At 36.6% G+C, this 12,771-nt stretch overlaps 1 protein-coding gene across 2 annotated transcripts in view; it reads left to right on the top strand.

Moving 5' to 3' along the window:
* The window catches only part of Tusc3 (tumor suppressor candidate 3), a 144,967-nt gene that overhangs the window by 52,392 nt on the left and 79,804 nt on the right, over positions 1-12,771 (top strand). For both annotated transcript variants that reach the window (XM_050147389.1, XM_050147388.1), the window contains exon 2: positions 857-1,026. In XM_050147389.1, coding sequence (XP_050003346.1) covers positions 857-1,026 — 170 coding nt within the window. The remainder of the gene's footprint in view (positions 1-856; positions 1,027-12,771) is intronic.

The raw sequence follows: 12,771 nt of genomic DNA, 5'->3' as shown, positions 1-12,771 counted from the left end.
GAGGGAGGGAGGGAGGGAGGGAGGGAGAGAATGTGTATACACCTATCTGTGTGCTGTGCCTGTGTGTCCATGGTGGTCAGCTTTGGGAGAGCTGCTGATTTGATCTTACCTAGATGTCCTTTCCCTGCCCTTTGAGAAGCAGAGCAAGTTTCCTTAAGTCTCTTTTGTCTGCACCATTCACATGCTTATGTTGCTGGCTTCTTACAGCATCCATCCTAGGGGGTAGCAGACCAGACCTGCAGGAAACTTGTTGCTTTGTCGTTCTTCAGATCTTCAAGTCTCCTGCCTGTCTGTGTGTCTTCCGCTTGGTACAGGCTTCTTTGCTGGCTTTTTTTTTTTTTTTTTTAATAGCATAAAGACAATTTTTAGCTGTTTTTTTTTTTCTGAGAGCAGAAATTTTATTTTTTAAAATAACTTTTTAATAAGCTTTCTATTTTTTCTCTTTCTTTTTTTCTGACACAAGGTTTCTCTGTGTAGCTTTTGACTGGAACTCTCTCTGTAGACCCGGCTGGCCTCAAACTCACAGATCCTCCTGCCTCTCTGCCTCTCTAGTGCTGGGATTAAAGGCGTGCAACACCACTGCCTGGCTCCTTTTTATAGACTTTAACTTCATTTTCAAAAAACGAAATATTTGTGCAAGTCAGGTCAATAAGGGGCTAATATACTCGTTAAATTAAGAATATAGCCTTGATATAATTCTATCTATATAAAATGTAATTGAAACATATTAGCGTCTCACGAATCATTTAGATAGCACAGCACATGCAGACTTACTAAGGGAAAGTGAGAACACCCAAGAGTGGGAGTGACTCTAGGAACGAATGCCCTTGTAATATTTATTTCTATTTAATTACAGAACCTTTTGGCTGAAAAAGTAGAACAGCTGATGGAATGGAGTTCCAGGCGCTCGATCTTCCGAATGAATGGCGACAAGTTCCGGAAGTTCGTAAAGGCCCCACCTCGAAACTACTCTATGATTGTTATGTTCACTGCTCTCCAGCCGCAGCGGCAATGTTCTGTCTGCAGGTAATTTATGGATTTAAACTCTTGGAAAGAGCAATAGCCCCAGCTTATACGCTTGTATTACGATATACATGTATAAGAAAATCCAGTACATTTTTAGTGTGAAATATTACTGAATTGTAAAAGTAAGCTGTGAATCAGGACAATGTCCAATGTCAGAAGTATCTGTTAAAACTGACTTCTCATTGTTATGTCTTTTTGTTTATAGATCCGTAGGTAATATCTGTTCTTTGTAAAGGAACTTTTTTTCAGGGATGTTGATTTACTTTTGGTCCTAATGAATAGAACCTTCTTAGTAGATGAGAGAGGTAAAGAATTTGAAAGGAATAAAGTGTTTATCAGAAAGGAATTTTGGAAAGAACAGATCTAATGCATGTAAATTCAGAGATAATGGTAGAATTGTTAGAAGTGATGCAGAGACTCTGTGTTGCTTTACATCTCTGTGGAAGAGTAGCTGAGAAAAGTCGATGTGACGCAGGGAAAGGTGCTTCATTCATTTTGGGAATTTCATTTTATTTTCACTTGGATTTGTGTTTTGGGGCTCGCAGTCATTGAAGGGAGGCAGCCCAAAAGTAGTTCAAGGATCCAGGGCTGAGACAAAGCTCTCAAAGGCATAGCCCAGCAACCTTTTTTTTTTTCCCCCACATAAGAAACTCACCTCTTAACAGCCCATTCAGCTCCGGATTTTTCAGTGGATCAAACCACTAATATGTATAATGTTCACTATGTGTATGTACACACATGTGGAGTTACGAGCTTTCATGACCAAGTAACTCAACAGTGCCAGCAGCTGCTTACCGTGTCTTCACCACACAAGTGGAAGACAGCTTTATTCAAAACAGTTTCCTGTGGATGGTTTCTCCAACACCTTCTAGTAGTTACATCTTGCAAAGCCACAATGCCACATTGTAAGTAAATAATTAGCATTGGTCTGCCACAATATACAGGGATTAGATCGCCGTTTCTTTGCAGCCTTATCTACTCCATATTGCACTCCGTGCATTGAATTTGGCAGCTAGCCAATTGATTTCCCATTTGTATAATTTTGTTATTTCAAGATTGTTATGGATATTTAATCATTGTAGAATCTTTTGTACCCCTTCTTTTTGAGTTAGCATAATTCCTTCAAATACCACCCAAGATGTTGCATTTATCAACAGCATGCTCTTTTTAATACCATGTAATAATTTCATAGTGCAGATGTTTTGCAGTTTGTTTATTAGTGTGTCTGTGATAGGCCATAGTTTAAGGGTAGGCAGACTATTTTGCAAAATTACCTGTAGGTTATTTGTATCAGGTGTTATGAAACAAATGAATCTTATCATATGTACATCATATACATTATGTACATTATATGTACATATTTTAAAAATCTAAAATAATTCTAAACCCAAAACAATATAAAAAGCATTGCAGATAAAGGATATTCAGCTTGTTCAAATAAAACAACTGAACATTTCGTAATGGCTGGTGATGATTAATGCCTTTTTATATGCATATTAATTTTGAATATCTTTTTTGTTTGTTGTCTAGATAGCTTTGATGAAATACCACTTCATGTCTTTTGTCTATTGCTCACTGATTGTTCCTACTGAGTTATGTGCCATCATTTATATGTGTGTGTTGTGGGTGTATGTTGCTCACTGTATATGTAGATGAGGCTAACCTGAAACTAGCTGTGGGCCTTGACTGGCCTTCATTTTGCAGTCTCTAGTGTTAGTTAGATATGTGTCTTCATGCCTGATTGTATATACCTGCATTACAAACAGCCTCAAGGGGAGTTGGAGACACTTGAGAAAATGATTCTTTCTGCAGTGATTGCTCCCTCCCCAACCCCACACAGGAATGAATTTTTCTGGTTCTTTCTATGTCAGTGTAAGTTTGGATGGTTTCTAAACTGCCAGTGTAATATTTTACAATTCTATATAGTTTTGAAAGGTTCCTAGTTAGTTTTCAAAAATATGTGCTTTCCAATTTTAGCCTTTGCTGCCTTTTCCTTCTCTTTAAGGCACAGGAAGTTTCTCGTAGCATCAAGCTCTGTTTAGAGGTATGGTTGCTTGCAGAGAGGCTGGTGACTGAGCTTCTGGCTTCCTTTAAGTCCTTCACAAGTCTTCCTCCTCTTCCCTCACAGTCACTTTATTCTCAAACTTCAGAATTCAATTCTCACCTCCCTCCTGGTTAATGTCAAAGACCTTAGCCAAATAAAATTGTTAATTATGACTATTCAATACAATTCTCACCTCCTCTAAGTGTTAACTCCAAACTTCCGTTGCTAAATTATACTGTAGAGAATATTCCCGTAATTGCTTAGCTGTGTTCTTGCACAAATTTACTCATCTCTAGAACTGACTCTCTTCTAGGAACAAAGCAGCCTCTTTCAAGATTGTTAGTATGGATCAGTAGATTTTTTAAAAGAATCAAATAGAAGGAAAATAAGATCTTTCATTTTAGAATTAGACAAAGTTTATAAACAAATCCTGATGATGTGTTACAGATTAATATAATATTGTACTTCATTTGAAACATAGTAAATTACAGATATGTTTTGATTAGATGTTAAGTGACTATATGTGCATATTCACATATGAACATAGAAATGTGTGCTCATGTGTTTTATACACACATAAACATACATACACAAACTTGTAATTCTCTTAATGAAAGGTATATCTGATAAAATCCATTTTACCATTGACATTAAAGCTGAGAGGTTGTCTAATTTTCCTGAAATCATAATGCTAAATGCCCTCCATGGCGAGATTTTGTGACTGGAGAACTCTTAAGAGTGTGATGCCTCCCAAGTGCATGGATTCATCATAGCCCTTGACCTAGGGGTGGAACTTGTGTCTTGCCTTGGTATATTAACTGAAATATTGGTATTTTTGAGTCTAGACGGATCAACCAGTAATTCTTAAACAAATGGTTGTGGAAACTTTGTTTTAAGGCAGCAAGTGCAGTATTTAGTGTATTGAGCCAAAGCCATGCCGGGCAAAACTCGTCCGACTTCTGTTGACTCCAGTGAAGTCACTTGTAAGATTAGGTTCTCAAGTTAGCAGATAAGATGAAAACCATGTGTAAATTACATTGTGTCGGCATGTTATCCAAATGCCATTTTAAGTACATTACTTTATAAATAGAGACTTGAACCCTTACATAATGTGTCTTTGAGAGCTTTCGTTTTAAATTCACTCATTTGTTCACTTCCTTAAACAAGGTTTGCCAAAGACTAGGAAACTCCACTGCCATTCACTTATTTTCTGCCTCATGGCTTGGTTGATACTCAGGGGAAAATGTTCACTAATCTAACAGGAGAAATAATTCTGGAGTTATTGCTTAGCTCAGTGATTTAATTTATGTTTCAACATGTTATAATTTCAGTCTATTGGTATTCTCGGAGTTTCTTTGTCAGGTTGTATAATCCCAGCTCCTTTACTTTTTGCCATGCCTTTTGCTGATGAAGGAAATACTGTAACATTTGTCTGAGCTCTTTTCTGAATTCTGCATTTAAGTTCTTGCTTTAATCATTGATCCTTATCTCTATTGTAATTTCAAACGTACAAGGAATTGGGACAGTAGAATATTTGACACCAGTGTTACTCGTTACAAAGATTTTACAAATGGGTAACATTTATTGCCTTTAATTTTTTTTTCTCTTTCAAGTAAAAGTCAAATAACCTTTGTCAGCCATCAGCAGAGGTGTCTGAACTGGAGCAGTCAGTCAGTACCATTCCTAAATTCGGTAGAAAGTTTGAAAGCATGAAGCCATTCCGACATGGTCCCTCCTTTTGTCTGTTTTGAGGTAGTCAGTGTTGATCTGTTATATGTGATTGCCATTCCTTAGTTTCTTTTGTTTCATGTTACTCTCACATGATACATGTTTTTTTTTTTTTGTGGTGTTTTGCTCTAAAGACGTTGACACTTTGATTTTTTCACTTTACCTACAACTAGATCTGTGTAATTAAGTGAATGAGTGACATAAAGGTCGTTCATACATTCTCTTCTCATCAAGAGGCATGTAGTAGTAGAGCGTTGAGACTGAATGTAGGTGATTCTCTTCTGATCTGTGTGTTGTCCAGTAGACTTTCTTTCCTCTGTTGTAGTATATATCTGAGAGCTGTAAGTAGGTTTGGAGGGAAGATACTTAGTTGTCTTATTACTTCTCTGATACTCAGATAAAACACCATGACTAAGGCAACCTGAAGATGCATTTATTCAGGTCCATGGTTCCAGAGAGCTAGAGAGGAGTAAAAATAAGGACATTGTTGGATCATGAGGTAAATTAGAAGTCATCATGTTAGATAAATTACACCAGGCTCACAAGGAGCCATATTGCATGTGTTAGTCATGTGTGGATGACTTTAAGGAAATAAATAGCAATCCAAGTGAATTGGGTATGATAGGGATGTGGGAGGTAAAAGGTTTGGTGATGGGAGATGGATAAGAAGATCAAGGGTAAGTGAATTTAATTGGAGTAAAATAGTAACACGTGAACACTATCTTAGTGTGGGATGCTACTCTGCACAATTCATACTTATTGAAATTGAACAATACTATGATAAATATATGTGTATTTTTAATTACTGATTTTGCTTGTATCATGTCTAATTTTCTTATCAAGTGCACTGTCCCCAGACTATTAGTTTTTTCTTTGTTTTGCTGTATTTGTTCAAGAATCAAGAGTGGGTTTTCAAAACTGTCTAGTCAGGCTTACTTAGATCATAGTATTGGCTATTCATTTGTAGTTTTACTTTTATTAATATCAAAATGTCACTTAATCTTTGAATTAAACTTTTTGACGAAGATGTGAGCTGTGGGCAGAGCAAAGAGTTGTGGCTCTTCATCTGTTAGGCGTGTCATCAATAGAGAACATGCACAGTGTATTCTCAGGTGTTCCAGCCTTGGGGGCTGAGAGAGAGGGGAGCAGTATAGTCATGGAAACAAATTGAAATGAACCAGAAATAGAGAAAAACTAATTCCACCTCTCTCCATAGCTTTGAAAACAATCAATACAATACAGTAAGCATAGAAGTGGTGTGTGTGTGTGTGTGTGTATGCATATACACATGTGCACCACAGTGCACAAGTAGAAGTCATAGAACAACTTACAGGAATTGTTTCTCTGATTCCACTGTGGGTCTAGGAACTGAATTCAGGTTCTCAGTATTGGTGGCAAACACCTCATTGGCTTTGCCTTCCGCATAACTCCAAACTGAAAAGTTATAAAGTGGATTTAAAAAATGGTATGAATTAAAGGAAGAAATGAAATATGTAAAACAAAATTTTAAGTAACATTAAAAAAGTATAGAGAGAGAACAAGAGAAAGGTGAAAAGAGAAAGAGAAGGCTGGAAGAAGGTAGGGCAGATGGAGAAGGGAAAGAGTTTGAGGCATAAGGAGGAGCCCACATGATGGATGAGCCAACACACTGCCCAGTGCGGGCTGTGCAACAGGACCAGGCTTGAGTTTTCAGCACCTAAACTTCTTGCTTCTGATGTTCGTTCCCTGATACAGGCTGAGACTCTGGGTTTTCTAAAGCTGGCCATCTTCATCTGTGCCATGGATCTTAGGAGGAAAACAAGCTAAACTGTGACTTGTGTCCCTGAACCAGGTTCCCTTATCACATGAGTGCCACATGTCATCACATGACAGATGGTTTCCAGGACAGCATGGCAATTCTTGGTGTGACAAACAAAATGTATGATCAGGCTGTCCTGGAACTCACTTTCTAGACCTGGCTGGCCTCAAACTCACAGAGATCCTCCTGACTCTGCCTCCCTAGTGTTGGGATTAAAGCTGTTTGCCACCACACCAAGTTTGAAATGTAAATGATTTTTTTTATTTTCCAAAGCAACAATTTTCTCAACGTTACAGTACTTAATATTGGGAAATGCAGAATATTTCTCAAATTCTGGCTAAACTATAGCTTCTAGATCAGTTGCTTTCAGACCACCTTTCTATTTGTTTCCCAGTTTGACCTCTTGTTAAGTGCCTGTTGCCACCCTTCACCCCCACCCCCACTGATCGGTTGTGACTGCAGTGGTGGTGTTGCTCTTTCATTGTGTCCCCAATACTAGAGTCTCTTGGGTCAAAATGAACTTTACTTCATGTAGTCAGCCACCCACATCACCAAGAAGTTTTTTCGATTTTGAACTGAAAAATGCTGCTTATTTTTAATTCTCTGCCTTTATCCCCTTTTACCTTTGAGAGTGGTCATATACAGTCTCTGTGTATAGCATTTTATTTATCTCTGTAAATCATTTTATTTGTTGTTTTTGTAAAATAAAGTCATTATTAAGGAATTATTTGTTGACTATCATGATTTTACAGTGATATGTAATTTTCTACTTATAACTTTATTCTTTGGAGATAAACTTTAAATATGAACAGAAGTATGAAAGCCCTTTGTATAAAGAATTTTGGAAAGGTGACGGTGGTGATGATGATGAGGATGGGAAATATGGGCTTAAGTTCAAAGTTATGTGTGTATTTATGTGCTTAGTAGAATTTTATTAAATGGGAGACTATATTGTTAAGAAACATTCATAAACTTAGTAGTAACCTCCCTAGAGTTTGGTATTACTACCAGATTCCTCTGCTGAGATTATAGTTTGTCTTTTACAGTTACTGACAGTGGTTATATAAGGTATTTAGCTGGATACTGGGAAGACAAACATGAACAGACTCATCCACTATAACTCTCCATCTCAAAACAGACTTGGAATTCTGGACCTTGACAAGTACTTATGCCTTAAATTGGTACTTTCCTAAACTCATAAATATCAGGAAAGAAAAGTAGAGATCAATGACAATACCTTTCTATTATTAATTTCAATATTCATAAACCGTATTTGGATGTACAGAATGTCTGGAAATTAATATGTCATGCGTATTCTTTTGTCTGTTGGCTGTGATTATTTGGTATGTTTCTAGTGTATGTGTTGTGTCATGTGTGCACTCTAGGTATGGAAAGTTTAGAAGAATCACAGAAAAACATGTTGAAACACTTGTCAATAGTAAGGCGACTTTATGGAGGGAAATTAAAGAAGACTTTGGGACTTGGTGCAGAGAGAGAGGAGAAGTACCTGTTGAAGAAACGTGAAACTGCATGCGAATAACCCGCTTTTCTGGCAGTTGTCGGACACATGGAGTTTTATATAACGCTTTGTCACTTAGCTAGGAGTTTGACATGCCTCATGCTTTCACCTTTTAACAACCCTCGAGGGAGGAATTACTCATATTTTCATGCTAAAAGAGGGGAGGGATAAAATGACTATGACATTTCTAGATTTGTACATCATGAATTGTAAAGTTATTCTCAAGTTCAGATCTTGAGAGTTCAAATTCTGCCTGCAGTGTGTGACTATTCTCACTACACTTGGTAGGTGTTAGTATCATAGTTTTGTATTTATTTATAGTAACTTATACTTCTGTACATTGATTTTATTTTGAACACACATCAAATTGTTTGACCTCTGAGGCTACAATCCACACTGTATCATGTAAAAAGCATCCTTCTCTCAAAGTGTTCTTTTATGCTCTCTACTAAGAACTCTTTTGTGTGTATAAATAATATATTTAGAAAATTGGTATAAAAATTAATATATACACATGCATTACAAAACACATTATTAGAAGGTTTAGCTAACTTAATGTGACACAGGTTTAATGGATTGTATTAAAAAGTTCTGATTTCTGATGTGGGCTGAGAGTGGTTCTGAGAATTGAGAACATATTTATATTCTTATAGCCAAATGTAATCGTGAAAAGCTAGCCATATGGGCAAAGAAACTACCTTTGCCTCAGTTACTGACAATATACTGTCCAATCCAAGCTGTACCAGCAGGAGACAAGAAAGGTGACTAGAAGTTTGCCAAGACAAGGTAGTACAGTCCTTCAAAATTCCCTGCTTCACAGGAATTCTGTCAAATATGCCAGGTCTGTAAACCAGGGTTGGATGCCCCAGCATTGCAAAATAACTTTGGGTGATTATCCAGGCAGCAAGATGTCCCTGTCCTTAGGTAACATTTCACCATTCTGAGGTCTTTGATGGATTTGAAGACTAGATAGTTATACTTATAATTTTTTTTTTAGTTATGATAAAAGATAAATTAGAGGGGTCTGGAGAGATGGCTCAGAGGTTAAGAGCATTGTCTGCTCTTCCAAAGGTCCTAAGTTCAATTCCCGGCAACCACATGGAGCTCACAACCATCTGTAATGGGGTCTGGTGCCCTCTTCTGGCCTGCAGGCATACACACAGACAGAATATTGTATACATAATAAATAAATAAATATTTTTTAAAAAGATAAATTAGATACAAAACTGTGGGCTTATAAGATAGATGATAAAATATTTTCTTGAATTTTTGCCAAATATAAATTAATTGGATATTGTTACTGTAATTCTTACTTAATAACTGTTTTGTTATATATAATTAAACTATGTTAAAGTTGAAACCTTCCTTTTTAATTAGGCAAAAGAGTTAAATTCTGTGGATTATGCTCGTTGTTAATAAAGAACTGATTGGTCGATAGCAGGACAAAAAGAGATGACACAGAGAGAATGGTGGGAGGATGAAGGACAGACTCAGGGGATTTAGAGGAGATGCCAGGAAATGGAGAGGAAGCAGGACATGCTGAAGCACGGGTAAAACCACCAGCCACATGGCAAAATGTACTTTGATAGAAATGGGTTAATTTAAATTATAGGAGCTAGTTCACAATAAGCCTGAGCTATTGACCAAGCATTTCTAATTCATATTCAGCCTCTGAGTTGGTTATTAGGTCCCAGGTGGTTGGAACAGGAGACTCCACCTACAATAAAGCTTTCTCCAATTGAGACTGAGTTCTTGCTTGCTCCATTTATTCCTTACTATGAGACACAGATAAGTTGTTTAGTTTCTGTGTTGAAATTTCTCTAGTGAACAGGAATAAAATTAGTATGTTATCAGCGCCTGCTCCAAAGCAAAACCAGACAGATACATATCAATAATCAGATACAAGAAATCTTTTGAAGGTGTTTTTGACAATTCTCACTGTAAACTTGACTTAATGTACTCAGCAATTACCATATCATAGTTGAGTTTTCTCCCCTAGTGCTAATTCCCTGAGCTAGCTAACCTGTTTGTCTAAGTGACAAATATCTGAGAACAGTAACTTAAGTGAGAGAATCTACATTTTGGCCCATGGCAGAAAGAGAATGGCAAAGCAGAGCAGCTCGTGTCATGGTGTCAGGAAATGCAATGGGCAGGGATAACTTTGCTAGTGTTTTTGTGTTTTCCCCCTTTACTCTGCTCTGGTCCCCCTTCTATGAGATAATACAGCTCATAGTCGAGGTCCGTTTTCCCTCCTTTTTGTTTGTTTTTTTGAGGCAGGATCTCACTATATAAACTTAGCTGTCCTAGAACTCATTATGTAGACCCGGTTGACCTGGAATTTCCAGTACACCCTCTACCTCTGCTTCCAAAGTGCTGGGACTGAAGTGTGTGCTACCAAGTCTGGCTGTGTCTTTCCTCTAAGCATACTTAGGAAAATACCATCACAGACTCTCATGGAAGTATGTTTTTTTAGCTATTTTAGCATCTTGCCATGTAGTGAAGTTGATAAGAATAGCAATCACAGTGGATATGTTATGGTAAAGAAAATGTGCGTTATTTTAACTTGTTCACTGATAATTTCCTATCCTTAAGTTAAATTTTATGTTTCTAGAAGCTATTGGAATATTTTGAGATGAGGAAGTATTTCTTCTTTTTGTAAGAAATCACTTTATTTATCTGTTGATTTATTTTTAATCTTCATTACTATGTTCACTTTATTTATAATTTTCCTCTGAACTATCCATATAGACTTTAAAAAGTTTGCTCAGTGAGCAAGTGGTATATCTTTTTGTTTCTTTGCTATCTGTATGTTATTTATCTTGATATCCATATTTAAGCATTTCTATGTTTCTCATCTGTACCATTTGTATTTATCTGTATTTTATATTTCTATTCAAATTTTTACTATTTTTTCACTGTTTATTTTGAAAAACGAAGACAATATGGATATGGAGTGTTGTCATGGACATGTAAATCTTTGTGGTTTGACATGTTTCAAAAAAAGACCTTGTGCAATCTCATGCAAGCAGTGTTTAGAGTGAGGTTCTGGGGAAGTGATTGGATTATCACAGCTATGATTTTATAAATGGATAAATTCTTTTCTGGGTTCAGAGTAGGTAGTTGGTGGGATCATAGCAGGTGGGCCTGATGGGAGTAAATATGTCACTAAGAGGCTGGCCCTGTAAGAATTTCTTGTCCTCTCTTTCTGTACACTGATTTCTGGGTACCTCGAGGTGAATTGAATGTTTCTGCCATTATCTTGGTCTTCTTGCCCTTAGACCCAACGTAATGTGTAGTCAACCTGTGGTGGACTAAAGCCTTGGCAACTGTGAGCCCAAGTAAATATTCCCTTAGCATAGTTGCATTGGATTTAGTGAGGAAAATCCTAACACACTGACCAGCTTAGCACAGCCAGAAAAGCAGTTACAAGCTTTGAATGATGCTATTTAGTTTTTTTATGTTTATTCTCCCCAACTGTAATACCAGAAGCCTTTTTGAAAGGCATGTCGACTTCAAATCTGTGCAAGTCACTGTCTTCTGAAATTATTTGAGGCTTGATGAAGACATACTTTGAAATAACTGTGTAATATATGTTTATGTATATGTAATTTAATCATAAATAACTATAAAGGCATATACTTTTAATACGAGTCTTTTATATGATAGGAAATTTGAATAATGTTATGAAGAGAAACGACTTAAAACATTCCTTTAAATGCTTAAAGATGAAAATTACATTTATCTTGGGAAATATAAAATATATCTAACCATAGATGAGTTAATAATCCTTTTTAGTTTTACATAACCTTTTTAAAAGAATATAATGTAAAAAGTTATAGCATTTGAATTAAGTGATTTTTTTTCTTGTTCTCTAATAAAAAATGGAGAAGATTTAATACAAGAGATTTAACAGAACAGTGCCCTGCAGTTATTACTTAACGCTCCTGGATCATTCTCATGCAGCTTGACTGCCCTCTTCAGGCTCGTGAGCACACTGGAACAATTCATGCTGTTCCCTGAGTTCCTAAGTTTGAACCCTCATTTTCCTATGGGCGTCTCTCCCCGGTGGTACTATTAAAGGTGTGGTTATTTGTGTGTGAGCTCCTGGTGTTTGTGGCTTTCATTTTGTATTTTGAATAGCAGTCAGGAATGCAGTATGCTAATACACACTAATAATTATGTGTGCTTTCAGTATAAACTGATAAATGGGCTAGGCTCCACTGATTTTTTTGGTTGTTGTTCTTAGGTTTCTTTAATTCCCTGTTTAGAAGTTCGAATAGTAGTGGAAATAGAAGATAATTGGCCTTACATCTTTGGACACATTTATTTCTGATTAAGGACGTGTACTTTGAATATATAGCATTAGTAGTGCATATTTATGAAGCATAGTTTATTATTTCTAGTTTTGTTTTAGAGATAGAGTTGTTCCTTGGGATCATTATTACTCAGTGTACCCAAACAGGAGAAAGCCTTGTTTATTTTGCCAATATTACCTTTGCTCAAAATTTTGTATTTGAGTTCAGAATTGTAATTTGCTTTGGCTTTCATGGCATCTTTTATTCAGATGAGAGATATTTCTGAGGATTAGTCTTAATATTTTTCCTATTGCTGTGATAAAATACCCTGAGAGCAAAGTAAGCCAGAAAGGGCTCGGTG

The sequence above is a fragment of the Alexandromys fortis genome, unplaced genomic scaffold (assembly GCF_014885135.2).
Source record: "Alexandromys fortis isolate MF-2015 unplaced genomic scaffold, M_Fortis_MF-2015_v1.1 scaffold_32, whole genome shotgun sequence".
NCBI lineage: Eukaryota > Metazoa > Chordata > Mammalia > Rodentia > Cricetidae > Alexandromys > Alexandromys fortis.
The sequence above is the reverse complement of the archived record's forward strand: the minus strand, read 5'-3'. Positions and strand labels throughout refer to the sequence as shown.